Consider the following 25338-nt stretch of genomic DNA (forward strand, 5'->3'; position numbering starts at 1 on the left):
GCGATCTTAGAAAAGTAAACGCACTATAATGCCCGGTAGGCATTACTACCTAAGGTTCTTTGTAGCGTCTCATCGACTCCTATCTGCAACCTCTTTCATTCCTTTTACAGTACCTCCATTCCTGTTCGCTTTCTTCCAGCTCACTTAATCCTTCTCCTAACAATTGTTTCATAGTGCAGTTGTCAGGTTTTCCTTCTTTGACGCCCTAGAAACCTTTTCGCCTTCGACTTCCCTTTCAGTACTGAATGACCTCATAAGTTCAAGTACTTGGAATTGGGCCTAAATTTTATTTTCCATTCTATTCCATCTTATGCAGTCCTTCACTTCTTGTTTGATTTAGCCAGCAACTTGCCGGCACGGGCTCTTGCTCCCAGAGCAGCTCGTAACAGTAGATGTTTTCAGTAACGGGATAAAAGGGTGGTTATAATTGACAGGAAGAAACGGACGGGCAGGGTTACAACTTGGACTATTATTCCTCCAAGGGTTATAAACCCCTTTAAACATTGCGGTACCCATTCAGGCCCGTACCCAGAGTTTTTTTATGGGGGGTGGGGGGGCGGGTGTCGTTTTTTCCAAAACTGACCTTTTCTTCTATAAATGTCCCTGCATATATAGGTAGTATAGATAAAATGTTATTTTAGTTATACCCGTTTAGATGTTATTCAAAGTACTGACTTTGATTAACAAAAAATATGGACGACTTGTGGGCGTCGTTCGATCAACCACCAACCCCCTCATCCGGTACAGGCCTGCCATCAGTGGGAGGAAAAGTTTCCAGCAGAAAGCCGTATTATTGGAAAGTCTTTGCTGCGATGCCGCATAATATGTACCGGGCACCACCAGGCTTTTGCGGTGTCGCAGATGTATTCGATTGCCAAGATCCAGGTAGACCATTGTGTTCAATACTCGTCTTCACATCATGACGTGGCTTCATAGGCATCCCGTAGCGTGCAGAAAGAGGCAGCCACCCCGGAACACCAATGAAATCCAGGAGGATCAATGAGGGCAAGAAGGCAATGGAGGCCCATCAAACACATTCTTTCCAGACACAGCACTTGAATACAGTTTACATTTCACATCAGTGCCTTATTTTCAGCATATAACTGTCATTACTTTCAAATTTGCAGAATAAATAATAATTGTACGCCGACACACACAAATGTGTAATACTGATAGAAATATAAGTTACTCTTGGCAAATAAATTTTTTGATGGTTGAATTACTCAGTTATTATCCTGTACAACTTGTATAGCTGCACATATTATACGTGATAAATGCACAAGATATGTGTGAATCCATAACTGATGGTAACCGTTAACTTTGTACAGGTGAAATGGAGTTTGTATGTGTTTTGCCTAAGCAGCTAATCATATACCAGCTGCAGCAGTTCCTTGAATGGTTTCAGAGACATACGAGGGTAACTGAAAAATTTATCGTCATCCTGTTCTAGATTCTCAACTATCGTGGCAAATGCGTCTCTCGCTGTGCATTCAGAGGGTGGGCCAAATGGATTCGGCATTGTCTCTTCCTTTTCTTCATTAAATAAGGAAAATAAAGTCACAAAAGACCCCCTTTCTTATCCCGTATGACAGACCCTACTGCTCACTTCAGTCTGAGTAAACAGTGGCGAATATTTTCATTCTGTAGATGCAACTACGTACTATGCGCGGCATCACGTTGAAAACGGCCGCAGAGCATCAACAAATGACAGGCGTGAAAAGCAGTAGGCCATAAGCGGATCTTCAGACATAGCAAAAGAGCCTCCCGACAACCCACACCCTCCACGGTCCCTTGGCAAAGCTGCAATCTACGTAGTACTTGGCCACTAAAACAGAGTAGTCTGGTGTGCACGATTCTGCATTTCTTTAGATTTCATGCTTATGCCAGATCACGCACGTGAATTTACACCGCGTGTATTAATCACGTTCTAGGGATATACCTAGACCGTGGTACTAACGAGCAAGTTTAAAGCTTAAACTTCGAATCGAAAAAATGCCTACTTGTTGGTTATTTCAGCATCAGTGCGAGTTTGACGACCGCGGTGGTCAACATTAGCCTACTCTCCCTTTTTGTTTATAGCGACCATGAAGTTTGCAGATGAACCACTCTTGAAATTTAAACAGCCCTATGAAGAATATAAATGCCTGTTGGTGCCTGACGGCTCAAGTCGCAAGAATGAAGGTGTGCGCAATTGTGGAATAAAGCAAAATTGTCTAAGAAATGCTCTCTCCAAAGCTGATACAGATGAATGAAAGAATAAGATAAAGAATATACATCGACAGTAATGTGACGAACTCAATATAATTGGTGGTTCACAACGACGCCACACGCCTCCCTCACCACCTATACATACTGAATACTACCATGTCTGCACGTATTCTCTCATTGCTCTTATTACACCGTGTACACAAGTCTCACATGGCATTCGAAGAATAGCTCGGGGAAAAGCATCGTGCACACCGAGCTTAAGGAAGGCGAAGGTTTGATAAAAGAAGGTAGAGCTGTTCTACCACCCACAGAGGGTCGCGGCCATGGTAAATATAGAGACGAGTATAACAACCTTTTATTTTAATCATGTATATATATATATATATATATATATATATATATATATATATATATATATATATATATTTGTGTGTGTGTGTGTGTGTGTATGTTCGAACCAAATTAAGGCTTCATAATTCCCATTTCTGCGCCAACACTCCCGGTAGAGAGCTGCTACGTGGAAGTGTGCGCCTGCAGGCATCATCGAAGAATTCAGGAAGCAACTCCGCAAAATGCACCTTCAGCTGCAACCAGGACGGAATGCGAGAGAAGGGAGATGCAATATTCGACGCACTTTTCCCGCGTGTAAACTCTACTGCATGTAACGGGGTGATCATTTTATCTCGAACGCTTCTCGAGCCACAATTCCTCGCCGTCAAGGTTTTAGTGGATGATCAGTGGAACATGGATCTAAAAGATTTTATTATTTGATGCCAATTTTGATAACGGTAGCAATTATGCTGTGCAAAATGTTTCTGGTTCTACTAGTTCGAATTGTTTGAAGTTCCCATGAAGTAAGTTTTCTCACTGAAAGATTTCAAAGAATTAAAAGAACTAATATGGAAAACTGAATCACGGAAATATTCCGAAATCTTATTTTGAACAGTGAACATTTACCGATTCAGTTTACTCCCATCGTTACCAAGACACGAATCTGGAACAGAAATCCGCAGGAAAGTTTTCTAAATGTGCGTGATGGTATATTGCAAAAGTTAAGGACAATAACTGGCCAAAGTCTGCTCATAACAACACAACATGTTCAAAAAAGCATGTTTAATGCGCATTTCAACGACGATGTACAGCCTGGTACTCGTATTTATGATTTTCCACGTGAGTAACAATGTTATCTCCATATGTTACCTGTTTATTCCCTTGGGATTAACACTCCATCGAAATATATTCGATGGAAACTTTCCAGTACATATGAGTATTAAACCCTTCGGAAGTTGCATCATGCCATATTCACGTTAGTTAAAAACATTAATCATTAAAGTGTTTCCTAATATGCCAGAATATTTTTCCTTAACCTCTTTTGCAAGTTAGTTTTCTTTCAACAGCCTTCAAAGCTTCAGAGCTCTTTATTCGACATAAAATACATAAGCTCTTAGAGCTTCCTACAAGAATGATTGTAACCCAACATAAATGAAGTATGTCTAAGAATTTTCGTAGACTACGCCATTTCAGACAAGGTCAAACCTTCTTTTTTTCAGTACAATTATTCAGTATAAAACGAAGGCTCATTTCTTCTCTGTGGTTTACAATTCTCCTTTCATTTCACGCGTATGTTTTATATTTTTTATTGAAAATAACAAGGAATCAGGTTTTGGGTTGACAAAGGCAGAACTCCAATGTATCTGTTAAAAGTATATCTAAGTTTAGGTTTATTGTTTAGGGTAATAGCATCCTTGATATTATGGTGATATGGTACTAATGATCAGGCAAGTTCAATAATCTGTTTTGTGGATTCCCTTGTCTATGAGCCATTTGGGGGAACGAAAAATGCCCATGTCCTGTCATTGACCTAAGCTAATGCAGGTACCCACGAATAATATATATATATATATATATATATATATATATATATACATATATACATATATATACATACATATATATACACATATATATATAGTATATATATATAAACATATATTATATTATATTATATACACACACACACACACACACACACACACACACATATATATATATATATATATTATATATATATATAAACATTTATATTATATTATATATATATGCATACATATAGGATATATATATATATATATATATATATATATATATATATAGATATATTAATATTATAAAATGGATGTATGTGTGTGTGTTTGTACCACATACACTTTTAACATGCATTAAGCAATTTCAACCAAACTTGGTATACATACAAACAACTTAACCACCACGGAAAGAACCACTGTGGGGGGGGGGGGGGGGGGGGGCGGCCGTTTAAGACATCACTGGCACCAAAGTGGGGGTGTTGGGAAGGGGTGAAAATAAAAATAACTGAAAGCGACAGATATCAGTGTCCAATACATAGTTGTTGAGGAGCTGAGATTAAAAATGACACTCCCGATGCCCTTCAAGCCCAAGTTCAGCCCCAATATGGAGAGGGAGGTGAAACTGGGTGGGAAGGGGTGATGTAAAAATATCCCAAAACAGCAGATATTAGTGTGTAATCCATAATTTTTGAGGTCGTTGAGATGAATAGTGACATTCCTGATGCCCTTGAAGTCCAAGTTCAGCCCCAATAGGGATGGGTGGTGATAAGAGGTGGGAAAGGGGTGTCATGTGAAAATAACCAAAAACGACAGATATTAGTGTCTAAGCCATAGTTTTTGAGGTCGCCAAGATGAAAAGTGATACTCCTGATACCCTTAAAGTCCAAGCTCAGCTCCAATAGGGAGGGGGTGTTGAAACTGGCTGGGAAGGGGTGACATAAAAATAACTGAAAATAATAGATATTAGTGTGTAATCCATAATTTTCAAGGTCGCTGAGATGAAGAGAGACATTCCCAAGACCCTTCAAGTCCAAGTTCAGCTCCATCAGCGAGGTGGGTGGAAAGGGGTGGGATTGGGGTGACATGTAAAAATAACCTAGAATGACAGATATTAGTGTCTAATCCATAGTTTTAGAGATCACTTGGATGAACAGAGACACTCCTGGTGCCCTTCAAGTCCAAGTTTAGCCCTAATAGGAATAGTAGTGAGAAGTGGTGAAATATTAAATGAAAAAAATGTTGGGCAATGTAACTGAAGCAACTATCTTAACAGGAAAGGGAGAGAGTGAGAGAAAGTAAGAGGGAGAGGAAGTGAGAGAGAGTAGAGGGGGTTTGGGAGGAGATAGAGATAGATAGATAGAGAGAGAGAGAGAAGAGAGGGAGAGAGTGTTTATCAGTTGTCATTCAGAGCTTTCCTGGGCAGCGCCAGTTGGTCAGCTAGTGTAAATATATATATATATATATATATATATATATATATATATATAAGATATATATATATATATATATATATATATTATATATATATATATATATTTATATATATATATATATATATATATATATATATATATATATAGATAAATATTACTGAATCACGAAAATATGTAACGCGATGAAAATATAAATGAAGACAAAATCCACGAAGGATTGTGAAACTATGGCTTACCACTGCGAGGCCTCTCGACTTCTCGTCCAGCTGTACTGGATTCCAGGAACGTATTTTCTTTTATAATCCCTGTCAGTCATTTGTACGAGCTTTCTTTGTAAACTTATTTTTATATTTATATCAGTCTGCTTAGTAAAGGACGAGAAATCGAAGGCCTCGCAGCGCTACTCCCTTGTTTCACTTTCCTCCGTGGATTTTATCTTTATTTATATGTGTGTGCATGTGCATGTGTTATGTAGTTTTGTGTGCATACGTGAGGCAATATACTTATATATCTTTCATATTTTCATACTCTCCCACAGATGACCTCAGTGTGGACGACCGAAGACGATAACTATGAAGTCTGGATTCGAGGATCTTTACCCGCTAATGACAGTCGCATCTTGAAAACACTGAGAGAGCGATTCCTTGACAGTCCTTCCAGCCTCCCATATAATTTCTCTACTGATCCATACTATATCAAATACAGCAAAAAAGCCTCATGGGATTACATAGACCATTACTTGAAACAGTTTTTCGCTAATCAGACCAGCGGTTTCTTTGTAGAGGCCGGAGCTCTGGATGGGGAATTTCTTTCGAACACACTTTGGCTTGAACAAACTCTGGGATGGAAAGGACTTCTGGTCGAACCAGATGAAGACAGTTATCGGCAACTCCTCCAGAAACACAGACGGGCTTGGTCCTCCAATACCTGCCTCTCAAACTCCAGCCATCCGAAGGAAACTGTTCACGTTGCTGTCAGACTCAATGAGGTGTTCGAAGGTGTCCCTTGGTATTACAGAGGTGCTTCACACGAGTTGGGAATAACTATGCCACCAAACTATGATCTTTTCTTTAAAGCTTCTCGCCAGTCTTACGCTATGGTGCAGTGCTTCCCCCTGGCATCGTTTCTGTGGGCCCTTAATGTAACCACTGTGGACTTTCTGTCGTTGGATATCCAAGGAACCGAGGAAGCTGTGCTAAAGTCTTTTCCGTGGAAGGACTTTACCATCAAAATGATAGCCGTTGAGCTATCCGATAGTCATCATAATCTTACCGATATCATGAAGGATATTGGGTATACCTGGCTGAACTCGCAAGAAATGGACCTCGTTGTGGACTATATTTTTGTCAGAGACGAACTTTTGACAGGCCACAGCATTAAATGTTTCAGAGAGACTTTAATTAAAGCAATTTATGTATACAATCTTTTTTCATTTAAAATATACCTGGTGCTGGAACAAAAGTCACTGCAATCGTTGACACACACGGAAACAGACACAGACAGACACATATATATAAATAAATATATATCTACACACACACACACAAATATGTATATATATATATATATATATATATATATATATATATATATTTATATATAGTATATATATATATATATATATATATATATATATATATATATATATATATATATATATATATATATATATATATCATTATCGCAGACCAAACTACAACCCTACTTTGAAAGGCCGAAAGCTAAAAGGCGGAAGGTGAACAGATACGAAAAGGGGATAACGAATAAACTTTTAAAGAGAAATATAACAGAACACAATACTAAATAAAAAGAATTAATAAAGTAAGATGAATAAACTGTGGAGTGAGACTCATGTCATCCAGTTTAGCAGAAAAGTGTTTAGACCAAATTTGAAGCCCTAAAGTTCCACTAACTAAAGTACGTGTTTAAGCCCATTCCTAGATTATATGACAGTTTAGGGTAAAACATCTGGAAACCTATTAGGTTTAACTAAATATCTGGTACTATGGGTTGGAAGGTTCCTACAGTCTTCGAAGATATGAATACAAATGGAAGATATACCGCTGGTATAGTGGTCAGTGTTCTATACCGCTTAGATGTCGCGGGTCTGAGTCTCCTCCTGGGCGATGAATAATCACTGGCTCTGTATCATGATCAGTTCCTGGTGCAGTGGGGTCTGCGATGGGAGGTTGAAACCAACGTTCTATAGAAGCTTGACTTACACGTCAATGGCCCCTGTGTGCTTGTTTCCTTGTGAACAGGTTTCATCTACTGAAATTATACTAATCTGAAAACAATGGTACAGATCAATATAAGACCCGGGAAAATAAACTGAATCAAATTTCAGTTTTTATCTAATAATTGAAGATGCGAGTCAGCAGCTCAGTGCTAAACTGGAAATCAATTTTTAGAACATAGCAGGATTATATGAAAAAAATTTCCTCTTGATAGCCAAGTCTCTAAAAGCATTGAAAGATGTTCTCAATATGCTTATTTTTTGGCAGGCGAAGAGGAGACATTATGTAACATGTGCTACGAAAACTGCAGTCGCATTGTAAGGTTATTGGTCTAATTAATAAACTTGCTTACGAAATGGCTTACATTATATCACTTGGTTATATGCGCGTCGACTAAGTAAAAAAAAAAAATGCCCATGCATGGAATCACCCTTAGGTCCGTGTGACAGGAGCACATTTCAGTGACAGGCGCCGTCTGACTGGTAGAAGAAATGGGGAAAGAATGATTTATCTGTGCCGCTAAAAGAAGAGAGACCATAACAAAATTAGACAAACAAGAGGCAATTTACTTTATCAGAGGACGAAAATCTAGTAAGTAATCACGAGCGATCAACATAATGTCAGTTTTTTTTAGGCAACATGAGAAAAATGTGCTTTTGCTTGCTATTGATTACAATGATTTGGGACAGAACACAGAGATACTTTTAACAAAGACGAGAGTATCAGAGATGGAAGGAGACTAAAGTACAAGAGATTAATGAATTGAGGTGTGGATATTGTTTAAGGAACAACCGCTGAGACAAGAAACAATGATAGGACAGCTTTGAATACGAGTCTGTAGTTATTGAGAGAACTAAGAAAGCAATAAAGCTTTGTGTCTTAAGGCCTGTCCACACTAGGAAACATTGTTTGCAAACTGTTTGCGAACAAAGTTTGCGTACACTTTTTACCGCATATTTGTTTCCCATACAGAATGGAAAACATTTAATGCTCCTGTGTTATTATGTATATATACACATGCATAATGTATATATACACATGTACAATGTATATATATGTATATTTATGTATGTATGTGTATGTATACTTGTATATATGCATATATGCATCTATTTTCAATTCCACCAGAGGCAAGTCAGCATAACACGCCCCTTTTTTCTAAAAACCTCCTTGTTACCCATATCGTTTTCTTTCCGTTATCCCTCCTCGAGTGCATTAAAATAGCCAATTGGAATACAGAAGCTGCTTCACCAACAAGCATCCTGACGACAACTAAGGTCTGGACAGGAAACATTGTTTGCCAACAGTTTGGGAACTGTTTGCAAACATTGTTTGTAAACTTTATTAGCAAACAATGTCTCCTATTGTGGACAGGCCTTTAGATGTTATTCGTAAAAGCAAGGCTACTAATCGGATGGTTCCCCGCAGTAAAAGTATCATCACAAGCATTATGCTGCTTACACTGGCAACCGTAGAAGTACTTGGATACCTGTTAGCAAATATACGAATTTGAAATGGCAGTGAGCATCAGACTATGTCAATTCAAAAAGATAAATTGAAAAATGAAACCAGTTCGTTCTGTAGCCACAGGGAAATACGAAGAAAAAATGTATGAATAGGAAAGGAAAGAGGAATGCGTCAGTGGCTATAGTAAAAGGCAAAGAAACAATTACAAGACTTAGGCAAGAAAATCCAACAGAATAACGAGGTAATTTGCATATTATTGGCAAAAGAAGGACTAAACAAAGAAGAATGGAGAGCATAAATGAAATAATGAGTCAGGCATTGCTGTGTGGGTAAGCGATTTTCACAATCTTTTCAGATATATATATATATATATATATATATATATATATATATATATATATATATATATATACATATATATATAAGTCATATCACATTACCGTGATTCATATACATACACTCGCGGTGGTGGGGTGGAAGAGCTTCACTGACGTGCCTGGATTTGAATGTCTCCTGCGTTCGCGCCCAGGTACAGGTGAATCTATTATCGAGAAAAAAATTCCCTTCGGTTAAGCATATATGAAAATATATTAATTCCGAGGTAGAGCGAATTAGATATTAAAGGACATTATAGCTCGATGTATGTATATGAATCACGGTACTGTTACAATGTGATTTTTGTATCTGTACAGTGATTTTTGTATCATGAGATTGCGAAACCCTTTGTACCCAAAGCCTTCAATGATATATATATATATATATATATATATATATATATATATATATATATATATCATTGAAGGCTTTGGGTACAAGGGGTTTCGCAATCTCATGATACAAAAATCACTGTACAGTACCGTGATTCATATACATACATCGAGCTACAATGTCCTTTAATATCTAATTCGCTCTACTCGGAATATATATATATATATATATATATATATATATATATATATATATATGTGTGTGTGTGTGTGTGTGTGTGTGTGTATGTATATTAATAAACATATAGTTATGTACATAATATACATGTATGTATGTATGTATGCATATGTGTGCGTGCTTGCGTTTGTGTGTGGATTACTAATTATATAAATACATGTATATATATATATATATACTTTATATATAAATTTGGTCCTTATAACAATCAACATGACAGGTGATTGTTTATAACTAGGTTTAGCGTACCCTGGACTGAAGATGTTAGGGGATGGGGCCCTAGGTGGGTTTTGAAGTACCGCAAATAACTGTGCCAGCGGATGTCCTCCTGATAAATGAGTTTGTAGCACTATAGACGATATACAACGATGTATTATAAATTAAACCTTTGACTGTTGAAACAAGATTAATCCCAGGGAAGAAGGAGAAGCATTATATGGAGAATCAAACATATTACTCAGCAATATGACGTAAAATATAATCATTACAAAGGAGAAAAGTAAAGAAATCTCAAATGACAAATGCTACAAAATAGCAGCGACAAAGGAATAACAGAGAATTAAATAGACTATAAATATAAAAAAACCCAAAGGGGTAAGATATTTTCCTTGACAAATAACACAGAATGCAGCAACAAAGGATGAACAGGAAGTGAAGAAAAAGTAAAAACGCAGTTATAAATCCCAAGAGACTATTACAAATCCCTCTGTAACTAAGCACAACATGCGAGGATGTATGCAGCTATATAAAATGAGCTTAAGAGTAGCATAGGTTTGAATGGGACATCAGTAACCCATAATATTCACATGACATGGACTTATATCTGACTAAATTGACCACAGAATGAACATCCTTAGAGAGGAGAGAGATTTGCCTGTATTTTGGCGGAGGAATGATGCTTGGCCGATATTCGTGAGATTTAGCAACTGGGGAAATGGTTATAAGGATTATACAACCTCAGGATATCAAGAATGATATTATGTTCTTAAGAATGAATAATAGGATATATGCTGTAAAATTCTATAAAAGAGTAGAAAACCAATTTATTGTATAATTAACAGAGTTGAGAAAAATAAAGGATTTAACTCCATTTTCTTTCATGGAATCATTAATACATTTCTAAAAACTATTTATATTTCTTTTTCCAAAACTAGAGGATGACAAATAGACGTAGTTAACTAACGCTGCCAAAATACGGGCTGGGGTAAAGGTGACAATATCGCATATGTCAAGAGCAGCTGCTTGTTAATCTTGGGCCTGCAATTACTCCGAGGTAATAACCAGTCTCTCTCTTTCTCTCTCTCTCTCTCTCTCATACACCATGAACCCATTAAATCACCATTTTCTTTACCCTAATGCATTGCTACACCGGTGGGTCAACAACCTTTATGTTGTGACGAGTTCAGAAGGGAAGATTAAATTATTCTGAATGCCGATGAAAGTGTAAGTAGAAAGAGAGAGAGAGAGAGAGAGAGAGAGAGAGAGAGAGAGAGAGAGAGAGAGAGAGAGAGAGAGGCAGGCAATTATTATGAATATATATTATGAGATGTTTAGCCCAAGCATTAAAGATGATGATGATGTTATGGCCGGATGGAAAGGAGGAATGTTTGCTGTCGTTCTGATCATAAATTCATCCATTAGAGCCGAGTCAGACGAAGGAACGAAGGAAGGAAGGAAGACCCCGGCTGAACAAGGAAAGTAAAAGTAGAGGGCGTTTCCTTTCCAAGAAAAGCTTTCGAGAAGAAGATCAACTCCGATTTAACACTGTTGATAAAAAATGGAATCGCCGATGAAATTGGATAGCAACAGTTATGTAGGAAAGCTGCTTCTCTGGCAAGGTCGTCTCTGGTTTACTTTGCACGCAGAGAACTTGTTGGGTTATATTGCAGGAATAACAGAAGGGTAGATGTCGGTGACATTAATCACGATATGACAAATATTTATTCATCAATTATAAATGATATGACAAATATTTATTCATTAATTACAAATAATATGACAAATATTTATTCATTAATTACAGATGCTTTTTTTCTCTCTTAGATTTTGCGCCGGAAAAAAACTGCAGATCTCTAGGGAGTGATAGAAAATATTGATACAGAATACTTCAGACTACTGCAAATGCATCTCAGGTAAAGATTTTTCGCCCTAAATGCTTAGACCAAAGCATTAGACCTCTCTGGTTTTCAAGAACACAATGGAAATTTTACCGAGATCCACTATATGGCAACTCGAAATTCTTTATATAATCGATCCATAATTGAGACGATGTTCAGCGATCAGTCTACTTAACTGATATCCTTTCAAACCGAGAACCGGCTCAAGAAGGTTCCTGTCGCCACCGCCCCATTTGGATGATGTTGAAGCTGCCTTTGGTCTATCTCGAGTGGGTGGGAGGAGTCCTTTGTGGTACAGCATAGAGAAGGGAGGGGGCGTGGCTTAAAACTCCGCGAAACTGGGAAGGGTAAAGTATGAAATAATTAATAAGAGACAATAGAATAAAAAAGGATTCCAGTAAGTTTCCTCAGTTGATGAGTTATAAGGCGTTACAAGGATTAGGATGTCCCAAAGACATATTAGTCCATCCGAGGAGACATCGTGTGCTCACTTATCTGTAGGAGCAGGTTATACTGTGGATTCAGTGTCCTAATGATTTTGCCTAACTTTCTTTTAAACTCTTCCACACTGTTGTTGTTGCTATTTACAACTTCTGGTGGCAGTTTATTGCATGTGGCACATATCTTGCATGTGAAGTAGTATCTTCCGTTCTAGTTTCCAGCCGTTATTTCTTGTCTGGTTTCCGTTTAACGTAAATAGGTTACTGTCTACTTTTGTTGTACCTTTCAGTATTTTGAGTTTTTCGATTAGTTGTCCTCGCAATCGTCGTGTTTCTAAGCCATACATGTTCAGGCTCTCTAGTCGTCTTTGGTAACTTATTTGCCTGATGGATGGAATTAACCTTGTGGCTTGTACTCCTTCTAGCCTATTTATGTCCTTTCTTAGTGTTGGTGACCAAAACTGTACTGCATATTCATCTTTAACCAAGACAATACTATACGGTATGTACGAGAGAAGTGGTTGGCAAAGGGCTACAGCAGGTGGAAAGTTATGGAGAGAGAGAGAGGGGGGGGGGGGGTGGCAATGGGTGGGATTGCTAGGGATATCGAACTAAGGATGGAGCAAAAAACTTAGTCGAATGGGAGAAAAGTCCCTTTCAACATCACCTAACAGAAACTCACTGTGTGGCAGTCTATCATTGGTTCACAAATATTGGCACTGAGGAAATTTGACTTCGATCTTCACATTAATAGAAAAAAGAAGAAGAAGAAGAAGAAGAAGAACTCGAATTGAGTCTCGAGCGAGCAGCAACGTCGCTAGCACCACCTGCCAACAGCAACAGCTGCCTGTATTGGGTAGTAAAGATACATACAATTTATGGGGCCAGGCAGGTCTGTAGCAGTTTCCTAGTAATTTCGAGAATTGTTGATAGTGAATGGAGACGCACCTGACAAAAAAAAAAAAAAGTAAAAAATTATATACGAAGTTAAAAATAAAGAAAAAAATCTGTTTCCTTGCGGTTGTTTGAAAAGGGATTGGAGATAAATGTTGCATCATAATTTCCTTGTATTGTGTGCGTACATGCATGTGTGGTTTTTTTAAGCACTCCGACATTTCGTTATTGATGAAATGCAGTTACTATAATACTATTTGTTTATTATGCTATCTTTTTTCCTCCTATCCCATACTCTCTCTCTCTCTCTCTCTCTCTCGCTTGCTGTTCCCGGCCAATTTACCACTTCTTTTTCCTCTCTCTCTCTCTCTCTCTCTCTCTCTCTCACTCTCTCTCTCTCTCTCTCTCTCTCTCTCTCTTCTTTACATACAAGATATGCGACACATGGAATACACTGCCACCAGAAGTTGTAAACAGCAACAGTGTGGAAGAGTGAGTTTAAAAGAAAGCAAGACAAAATCGTTAGGACACTGTGAATACACAGTAAAACCTGCTCCTACAGATAAGTGAGCACACTATGTCTCCTAGGATGGAGTAGCTAAGTCTTTGAGACATCCTAATCCTTGTAACTCCTTGTAACTCTCTCTCTCTCTCTCTCTCTCTCTCTCTCTCTCTCTCTCTAGTGACACACGCATTCATTTCTTGGCAAAACCAAGGATGCTCAATGGTACTGAAGGTTAAATGCAAGGCAAACCATTTTTCTTTTTAGTCCACCCTCGAAAGCCTTTGCTTCCTTCCTCTTCTCTTCAGAGTAAATCAATGATCAAAATTTCGATACAAAAGAAAATCGACTAGATATCGAAGCATTTAAAATTAGTATATTTTATTTTTCGAATGGACATACAATATTAGCTAGAGTGTAATGAGGGAAAGCAAACAGTTTAATACACTCAAGAGCTCATGGAATGAAAACAGTAAGGATAACAGCTCTTCATTTTCACTGACCACTGTATTACAAAATCCACGAACCTAATACATGATACGAGACTGCAGGTCTGTAAAACTGGACTTTTATGGTGTTATATTCTGAAACATAGACAAATAAAATATATTCTTAACATTGTAATCTCATGCGATCAATACACGTATCTATAAACTGCTATATCTTAGTAAGGGTAATCCTTAACCTCTGATTTTTCTGGCCAATTCGTTTTGATAGATAATCACCTTTGCCAGTGGTCGCGTTTGCCACAAGCTGCTTAGCTCAAGTGACTTCATGAATAAATGAAAATCTCCCTAATACTCGGTAAAGTTCACTCCTAAACGCTTGCCGAGAATCGGCATGATTCCCACCTAATGGGAAAAGACTATAGTATTCATGTACTGATACAGACAAGCATTCACATATTGAGTAAACAAACAAATACACAAGTAATGTTATTATAGACATAGCTAAATAGATAGAGAGTATTGAAATTACATTTCTGTTCACTACCGTACTGCAACTACAACTAGATTTAATTTTGGATACGCATTGTCCAGGTTTTTTTTTTAACAGTCAAGTTTTTAGAAATTTTGGTCGTTAGTTTTAGCTGAAGTGTGGCATGTAAAACAAACTGCCTGACTGGGTAACTAGATAATAATTAACAGTATATGGTTTAAGAGGTCTAATTAAAATTTGTTTGCATGTAATTAACTTGCTTCTTTCAAGATAATAATTTGCAAACGATGTGAACATACAACATACGCCATTCAATGAAACTTAAGGTCCATATTGTCCTTCAAACTCGCATATAAAAATAGCATCATCACCATAAAAATTCGATGGTCTTCGTTTTCTTTCAAGAATATGAGGATGTCACTTGTGCAGTCACCCAAATATTCACTGTCATTTACGTTTCCTTTAACAGCAAGCAAAAGACTGATAGTTTCTTTTTTATGTTGGATGATACTAGAACAGTTGTTAGAGCGAAAGCTGTCGGTCAATTTGATGAAGTAAGTTTTAAGTGACTACATTCGAGCCTCGAGGCACATCCACTTAACAGATATAGGCATATATATATACACACATATAGTAATATAGTACATATATTAATTTATGGCATACGCAATTGTTCTGTGCAATAGTACAATTATTAAAAGGAGCTCACTCAAACTGGATGGTATCTAGCGGAGTTGTTTATTCCAAAATGTTGAAGCTCTCAAAAACAAACAGCCCTCATTATCAAGCATCTGTGTAACTTTTTTGAATGAATAACTCCCCTAGATACCGTCCAGTTTGAATGGATTCCTTTTAGAAAAATATTATATAATATATATATATATATATATATATAAGTATATATATATATATAAACATATAAAATATATATTATACATATATATATATATATATATATATATATGTATAATATACAGAGAGGAATATATATATAGAGATATATATATATACATATATATATTTATATAATATATATATATATCATATATATAAATAATTATATAATATATTATATATATAAATATATACTTATATATATACATATCTAATCATATACATATATATATATACTATATATATATATATATATATTACATATATATATAGTACACACACCGATTAGCCTGCTCCCCCCAAAGAGCGTGACGTTGACTCCTCGACAAAATAAAATATTACCGCTCTTAGAGCCTTAGAGCAGGCAGGCATAAAGGTAAGAGCGTAACCATAGCTCTTACTGAATAACAGCCCTCACTTACTACGTGCTCTAATGGCTATTCTCAAATACCGAACTACGGTCCTTCTCAACCACTGAATGAGGGTCTTTCTCAACAAATAAATTACGATTACGGTCAATCTTAACGGTTGGTATATGTATATACTTATATAAATATATATATATATATATATATACCTATATATATATATATATATTTATTTATTTATTTATTTATATATATATGTGTGTGTGTGTGTGTGTGCGTGTGTGTGTGTCTTGTCCGTTTGGCTGTGTAGTGAAATCTTTATATAGCAATTATTCTATCTTAGTTTTCCCTGTTTATTGTTTTTATCACTTACCTTCTTTGTTCACAAAAGAACATGCTGCACCTAAGAAGTGTCCACACTCGTGCCCAATATGAGTATAGTTATGAATTAGCCAAATCACCATTCTATTGCAGCTTCGCAAAAAAGGCTGCATTTCCTTTGGTCAGTTTCAGGAAGTTCACAACAGTCCTTTTCTTCTTCTGTCGATCTTTAATCGTTTAAAAGACTGCGCATTGCCTTTATTACATAAGAAACATCGGGGAATGAGACGCAGCTGATTAATCGATACGACAAATACAAGTTTCGGGTACTGGGGTCGAAAAACAATTTGTTTCTTTGTGACATTTCAAGAGTTTCACATTCTGTAAATCTTTCTTATCAATATATCATATGCAATTCATATTAGAAATGAAAATTGCTTATGGACATCAGTATGGTCCGAAAATTAGCGGTGATTTTCTTAAGAGAAAATACTTCGGCTATGTCTTCAATTGTAGTTTATAAACTGAATTCGCTGGTTCAACTCACAGGAAAAACTAACGCAGCCAGTGAGAAAGCTCAAAAACATGATGAGAATTTTGCACCTTATAGATTTTGAATGCATTATATCGTTTACTGGACGAGACCTGTAGCCTATTTTGGCCTGTGATGTAATTACAAGCGTATTGGGAACGTATCTTATCAAAATGATTCAATGTTACAACAGACATTTATTTCTTAATGTGGTTCGGATCCCACAATAAGCTGTGGGTCCCGTTTGCTAAGCAACCTATTGGTTCCTAGCTACATAAAAATATCTAATCCTTCGGGTCAGCCTTGGGAGAGTTAATCAGCCCAGTGGTCTTGTAAAAAAAAACATATACTATTTAACTTAACAAGAGACCATTTTGATAAATTACCGCCAGTCTCTTCCTTTCATCTTTGTATCATATTACGAGACATAATTGGCGGTATGAAAGAGATTCTCTTTAAGAGTCATTCTACTATTGCTGCTTCTGCTGCTGCGTCGTCTCTTTGATAACATTCTTCTTTCAGCGTCGGAGAAGGTTTCACTCAGGCCACAGTTGGGCATCGCTGTGTTACACGAGAGAAAGGATGGCGGAAGTACGTATGCACCCTGCATATGCGTCTTTCTCCATTGTTCCGTCAGAGCAAGACCGTATTAAGATGTTTCTTCACCATAAGCCACCGATGTGCTTTGTCTATGGATGGTCGTTTAGTAACAAAGAATAATGAAGTTCCGCTCCATGCCTGGGTTTTAGCTCGGAAATCATGAACTCATTTTCCTTCCAATTGTTAATGGACGGTCAGCGATGAATGTTTTTTTATATATTATATTTATGTGCAGTTTTTCTTCGATAGCTAAAGTCACAAGGTTTATTTAACTCCATTAATTGTGGAGGGTGTGTGCTAGGCCTAGTCTCTCTCTCTCTCTCTCTCTCTCTCTCTCTCTCTCTCTCTCTCGTAATATTTCACTTTGGAACTTGTATATATATCTACGGCTTTTTTGTGTCTTAGCCATTCAAACATTCCTTTTGCTTTGTTTAGATTTCAGTTATGTCAATTCTGTTTCTTTATTTTGGACCTTTATTATCCCTACAAATATCTTTGTTTCTTGGGTTCTTTTGCGGAATTTAGTATAACTTGTGTTAAAACGAGACAAAATTTAGAAGAAGGTCGTTCTGAAGTGGACAGTAGTATAAGTAAAACAGACCTCAATCGTGATTTTATAAAGTATTTACCCGAGTCATTAAACAATGGATTAACTTACTGATGTCTTTGCTTATTGGTTCCCTGGCTATACGGATTGGTGTTATAATATTTGTTTAAGTTTCTTGTGCTCAGTAGCGTTCATCGACATCTTTACTGAAGCTGGTAACAGAAAGAAATTCTGAAGAGGTAACGTGTCTGCTCAAATTTTGCTTTTTAGCTTCAGCCATTGACTCCGATTCCTAAATAGGGATCCTGAGGATCTGAAGACATCAACGAAAATGGAATTTTATCTTTTTGGGATTAAAATAGATTTGATGAGCTTTCTTAGCTAAACTTGAACTTTGATAACTATGGCGAGCATTTTCTGAATAGTACATGACCGAAGCGCTTTGGATAGCGTTCTATAGCTTATGGATAAGTACTTGCTGAGCATTTTGCAAATCATATTACTGTGTTTCATCAATGTAAGACTTCCCTCCAACTTTGATATTGAAAAATTAATGAACCCTCTCTATTTTTTTCCTTCATATCTGAAAAACACATAGGACATATTCTACTTGCTTATAGTGCTTAACTTCATATGGACTGTTCTATCCTCTAAATGTCAAAAAAGAGAGAATATAACCAACCCTTTCAAGTTATGACAAAATCATTGTTAGTTGAATAACTAGCATAAGAAAGGGCATTCACTCACTCGACAATTTCTTTTTATCATGGGGTCATTTTACATAAGTAGCAGCAATATCAATATAAATTATTAGGGAGAAAACATCATGAATGTCTAGCTACGTCTTCGCTAAGTGAAGATTCTAGTAAGTTTCACACCGTCGGCCGGAAACTTCGTTTAAATGTGCTCTAGGAACATAGTACATTGCTATGCTATTTCTATGAGTTTCCGTTTTTTTTTTACCGTTCTTAGGTGACCAGTGGAAAGAAATGATGAAGGTCGTCATTGCTCAAACTTGTTTTAACGCCCACATACGAAGAGAAAACATCTAAAACTCAACTGAAACCATTTATGGCGGGTAAAGATCATCACGCAGAGACTTTTGATCAGGAGTTTTGAGGAAGGTAAAGACAGATTTGTTTATTCAAAAAGAACAAACAACATCTTCAAAAGTATCGAGGAAAACGAAGTATACCTTGCCCCAAAAATAAAGACGGAAGTAAAGGCCTACCTAACCCTGCTCAAAACCGAGAAGGAAAGCAAAGCCATTACCTGCACCGGCTATGCGCTGGGTAATTGGAAGTTGCGGATGGAATAAGGCGAAAACATCCGAGGGGAGGAGGAACAGGAGGAGGAGGAACAGGAGGAGGAGGAGCAGGAGGAAGAGGAAGAGGGCCAACTGAAAGCAGGCAAAGGGAGAAAGTGCAGTCGGTGGAAAGCTCATGGACCAATTTTCATCACCATAATATTAAGAGGTAAAGTCTTCAGTGGAGATTTTCCTTTGATGTTTCGTTATTGTCAATGAAATTGTAGATAAATAAAGAAAATAATCCATAGGAAAAAAGTGGTTATCATTCCTATTGAAGGGAACGATACCCATTATTGATGCCAGCAAGGGAAATCTCTGATTTATCAGGCAATCCCAAATTAATAGGCCATTACACATAGGGCAGCTATCATATCATTCCTCTTTCATTCAATATCAGATGATGGTGAGAGGGGCATTACTTTCATTGTATAATCTTTCACTGAACCTGTCATGGAAACTATAAATGTTTGAATACACACACACACACACACACACACACACACACACACACACACATATATATATATATATATAATATATATATATATATATATATATATATATTATTCATATATATGTGTGTGTATGTGTGTCTCATTCACCATGGTATTATTATATTAACAAAAATTAAGCGACAAATGCCGTTTAATATAAAATTCACTCAAATAATGATTAATATCTTCCCCAATCTCATTTGAGTGAATTTTATTTATTAAACGACATTTATAGCTTAATTTTTGTCATATAAAAAAATATCACTGGTGTATGGATATATATATATATATATATATATATATATATATATATATGTATATATATATATATATATTATATATATATATATATATATGTATATATATATATATATATATATGATATGTGTGTGTGTGTGTGTGTGTGTGTGTGTGTGTATGTGATCAATGGTTAACCGGGCAAACGCAAAGAAATTCTAGAGGTTACTGCTTCATAGATGCGGTGAACGTCTTGTTATCTGCCTGGCTTAAAAATGAACGGGTAAAACATACACGCTCACACACATACATACATACATACATACATGCATACATACATACATTACATTACATACATACTACATATACATATATATATATATATATAATATATATATATATATATATATATATATATATATATAAGACAAGAGTGCATGAGTAAATAGAATGGAAATACCAAAAACTTAGAAATAAAAACTTTCAAGTTTGTCATGGGTCTTACAGTGTGTGTGGAAACAAAATTGTATGTTCGATTAGGTTCATATATCAAATTCATTCATTTTAAACAGGATTTTTTATTTTAACATCCCCGAGGATATGAACTGAAAACTGTTTACCAAATATTAATGAAAAGCTATTCCATTCTCAAAATTATTTTTCTCTTTAAATAGTCGATGGAATTTCCTTTTGTTTTTTCCAGGTTGTAAACTTGAGAGTTTTCGTACAATAAAAAGAAAAGAAAAGACTGCCAGGATGGCGTTAAATTGAAACCATGTTGAGAACTGGCAACGTCAGTTTTAACATCAAAGATGAATCGCTGGTTTTTGCATAACATCAATCAGTCAGTCAATAACTTGATCCCTATAAAGCTAAAAAAAAAAGAGTGATGGTTTTACACATATTGATCTGCCCCAGAAGTTTATTCATTCAGTTCCAATTGACAAGACTTCATGACAGAAATAAATAATTCAAAAGTTATATGTTTAGGAAGTATTTATTTTTGCTATAAAGACTCATCACTTATAACGGACTCAACATAATTGTAAACTACCAAATTAAATTATTTAAACCTTGAGAGACAATTAATGTAGTATTTTGAGGGAGAATACTCGTATTTGAATCGTTATTCTGAAGACGGAAATTTGTATCTTCAATATAGTAAATGACGGTGTTATACGGAAAATTTATTTTGGCATCTTCCACCGAAGTTACTTCATCTGTCACTGGGACCTAATCGTTTGATGCTTCAAAAAACTTTTCTCAGTCCTGATAGTAACCAATATACATTTAACATGAAATACACTTAATACTGTATATTTCGTATTCTAGTTTATCAGTGGAAAGTCAAATTTATTGATCAATCACCAGCCCTCCGTATGTTTGACTACAAACGAAATTCGTAAGATGTTACAAACCTACCATATGCTATAAGCGATGATTATTGTTGCACAACAATCGATTAACGTAAGAACTTGTTCTAAAGATATTTCACACAATATATCTGTTACAGCAAGAGTTTATCATATCTCGGTTGCGCTGATTTGAATTACAATTTCGTCTGTTGAGAACGTATTGATACTGATCTTTGGCTAAAAGATGACCAACACGGGGCCCTTTACGTTTGCAACCACCGGGTGATTTGGGTAATCTCTAGCAGAAAAATGCCAAAAGATACCAGAAACTATGCCCGTGTGAAAGCGCCTTTAGATGTTACGAAGGCTGTACATCAGAAAGTTCATGGAAATATATCAAAGCTGCTGCGTCACGTTACCTAAATATCTGCCAATCTATCATGTTCTTGTTCTTTGTTCAAAACACTATTAGAGATCTTGTAATGTGAGACCATCGTTTTGTTGACATTCCCACTCCTTCATTCCTTCATGTGTCGTTAAGATTTTTCCCAGTTATCAACCCTGATGCCGAAAATAGATTTACACATGACTGGCCACAGCAACTGGGTAGACTCAGAGCAAAAAGGGTTTCCAAGGTCCTCTAGCGATGAATGGTCAGCAAACGAACCGAAAACAAAACTTCGGTGACAATATATATATATATTATTATATATATATTATATATATATATATATATATATATATATATATATATGTATATATATACATATATATATATATAATATAATATATATATATATATATATATATAATATATAAAATATATAAATGAGTGTGCTTGAGTATAATTGTGTGTGTGTGTATGTATGTGTGGTGAGATTATACTGCATATTTTCAGAGCATTTTGCTTGTTGTGTTACTTTTAATCTTATTATAAAAAAATTTGAATGGAAAATAAATTACATGACCCATTTGGGGGCCAAAGTTCAAGTAATATAAAAACTTACCGCATTCCATAGAGCCATAAATATCTCATTTGAAAAAGTAGTAGCATCAAATACCGAAAAGATGTATTTATCACCGAAAAACAATCCCTCACGACGCGACAAGGACTTCTTTTGTAAAGCTAACTACACGCTCATATAATCCTAAACAAACAGTTTTCAAGGTAAATGACACCTTTCAGTTTGGAAAAGTGTCGGCTTCTTAAATTTCTCCATCTTCCAATACATGGAAATTGGCATTCCCCTGTGAATAGAAGGTGCTAACAATAGCGAAGGTGGCCAAACATTCAATGGGGTTTGCGCAGTAAAATCTTTGTTTTTTGCTGCCGAATCTTGAGGGAGATGAGGAAGGTCCTACGTTGCGAAATTATTATTATATTTATTATCATTATGGATGAAGCATCATTTGAAATCCTTGTTGCGAGCTAATTCCGTTATTCTTGCTCTCTCTCTCTCTCTCTCTCTCTCTCTCTCTCTCTCTCTCTCTCTCGTTCATACGTAATACAACTCAGCAACAGACGTTAATGACAACTAAAAATTTCCACTCGCATATCGCGCGCTTTCGTCATGGGAGGGTAACGTTAATTGAATTTCTGAGACCAGAAGCATCTTTTGAGAGAGAGAGAGAGAGAGAGAGAGAGAGAGAGAGAGAGAGAGAGAGTTGGAGCGCATTAAGGAAAAATATTCACGACGTTCAGAAGTGGTAGCGATTCAGACCCAAGAATCGCTGGACATCGTTTACCCAGCTCATTCTATATTTAAACGCTGGAGTGAAAGCGAAAACTTTCTGTTGAAATTTTTCCTTCTTTTACAAGGCAATATTTCCGGGATTCTCTTGCGAGGAGCTTCTTCAGACGGGGAACCGGTATTGCAGGCGAAAGAAAACACAAATAAAAAGAAAAGAAAACGCTTTGTTCCCTCATAAGGAGAGAGAGAAACCATTGAGTGAGGAAGAAAGGGAAAGTTTCATTCGCAAGAGGCTTTAGAGACAAGTGTTATCCACGTCTACAGATAACGGAAATCGATGCCAACACTCAGTAATAAGCAATCCGTAACGAAGTGAGTTTGAAAGGAAAGAGCCTCTCCGCAGCAATCAGTCGATTTGTCTCACTGTGACTTAGGCTGTTGTCTCTGACCTTTGGGAGGAAAGATAACGGAATTTTGGCGGTGGTTTATTCATTGGAGACGGAAAGTAAAAGTAAGAATGAAGCTTCTTTCATCTTAGCGTAGAGAAGGGATCATTTGAGCGCTTGAAAGAAAGTGGATAACATGACACAGGTACCACTAGAGATTCTTGAAAGCTTCTAGTTCGAGTTCGTAGGCGCTGCCTTCAGTTCGAATGAATATCGTTATAAATGAAATGATGTATACAAATGAAAGCTCTAAAGGAATCTAAATTTTATACCTCTTTGGAAAAGGCTTCTTTCATAGTTGTCACAATCATTATCATTCTGTTTTGATTAATGTTACTTTACTGAGGGTGAAGGACAGTACTTTGCAAACCCTCGCCAAATGCGTAATATATGTGATGACTTACTATCACAAAGAGTTTTCCTGTTATCTATCATTTTTCGTACACTCAAACTCTCTATTTACATGAATCATTATTATCATTATTTATTTTAATATTAATGAATGCCTCTGTACCGAGGGTGAAGTACCGTACTTCAGCGCGAATTAATGCTATATCCGATGTAAACTTTATGTGGTGAGCGAAGACCGCAAACACCGAAACTTGTGTCAGCGGCTCCTTCCAGATCCTCTCATCTCCCGAGAAAGGAACTTTCTAAAGGTGTCATTGTCGACTGAAGCTGCTAGGCAAGCAGTTTTCTCACTTCCTCCTACTCCTACCATCTGCTTGTTAGTCATGCCCCGTTCCTCGCCTATCGCTGCATCTCCGTCATGGGAACACAGTTCGTGCGTTTGCAGTTGGGCTGCGTGGCAGGCAACCCGTCACCCACCACGCCCACCAGTCGACGACGACGGCCTCTGCTTCCCCGAAATCTGAACCGGGTTGATTCATCAGTCCACCTGTTTGTAAACACTCGCAAAATACATAACATGTGTGCTATGAATTGGTATCACACAGCTTCTGCGTTATATCTATCGTTTTGTCGTACATTCAGATCATCTGATTAAAAGAGGTATCTGAAAATAACTAAGTTGAGGTGAATATAAAATTTAGGCCTAGGGCCAAGCACTGGGACCTATGAGGTCATTCAGCGCTGAATGGAAATTGACAGTAAAAGGTTTGAAAGGCGTAACAGGGGGAAAACCTCGCAGTTGTACTATGAATCAACTGTTAGGAGAGGGTGGAGAGTAAGAGGAAGAATGAGTAAATGAAAGGAGGTACAGTAAAAGGAATGAAAATGGTTGCAGTGAGGGACGAAGGCAGGCTGCAAAGAACCTTAAGTAATGCCTACAGTGCAGCGCACTGACGGCACTACCCCTCTACGGGGGAAAATAACTAAATCTAGTCCTTTCCAAAGAATTATGCAACTCTTGCGACGTCTCTTTCACATCATCTCAGATCAGGCGCATCTCTCCGTTTTGCAAGTCAGCCTCACCTTCTGGAATCACTCCCTTCCAGGTGTCTGCTTCCCACTCCAGGGTTGGGGGGGCGGGGGTGG

The 25338-nt window shown here is 36.8% G+C and overlaps 1 protein-coding gene across 1 annotated transcript; it reads left to right on the top strand.

Moving 5' to 3' along the window:
• The first annotated feature begins 2907 nt into the window (after positions 1–2907).
• Positions 2908–24716, top strand: LOC135216572 (uncharacterized). The gene is made up of 4 exons (XM_064251948.1): positions 2908–3378; positions 6045–6920; positions 13467–13568; positions 24501–24716. The coding sequence occupies exons 1-4, from the start codon at positions 3304–3306 to the stop codon at positions 24714–24716; spliced, it is 1269 nt and encodes a 422-aa protein (XP_064108018.1). The 5' UTR covers positions 2908–3303.
• The last annotated feature ends 622 nt before the right edge of the window (positions 24717–25338 follow it).

This window comes from Macrobrachium nipponense, chromosome 6 (assembly GCF_015104395.2).
Source record: "Macrobrachium nipponense isolate FS-2020 chromosome 6, ASM1510439v2, whole genome shotgun sequence".
Lineage (NCBI taxonomy): Eukaryota > Metazoa > Arthropoda > Malacostraca > Decapoda > Palaemonidae > Macrobrachium > Macrobrachium nipponense.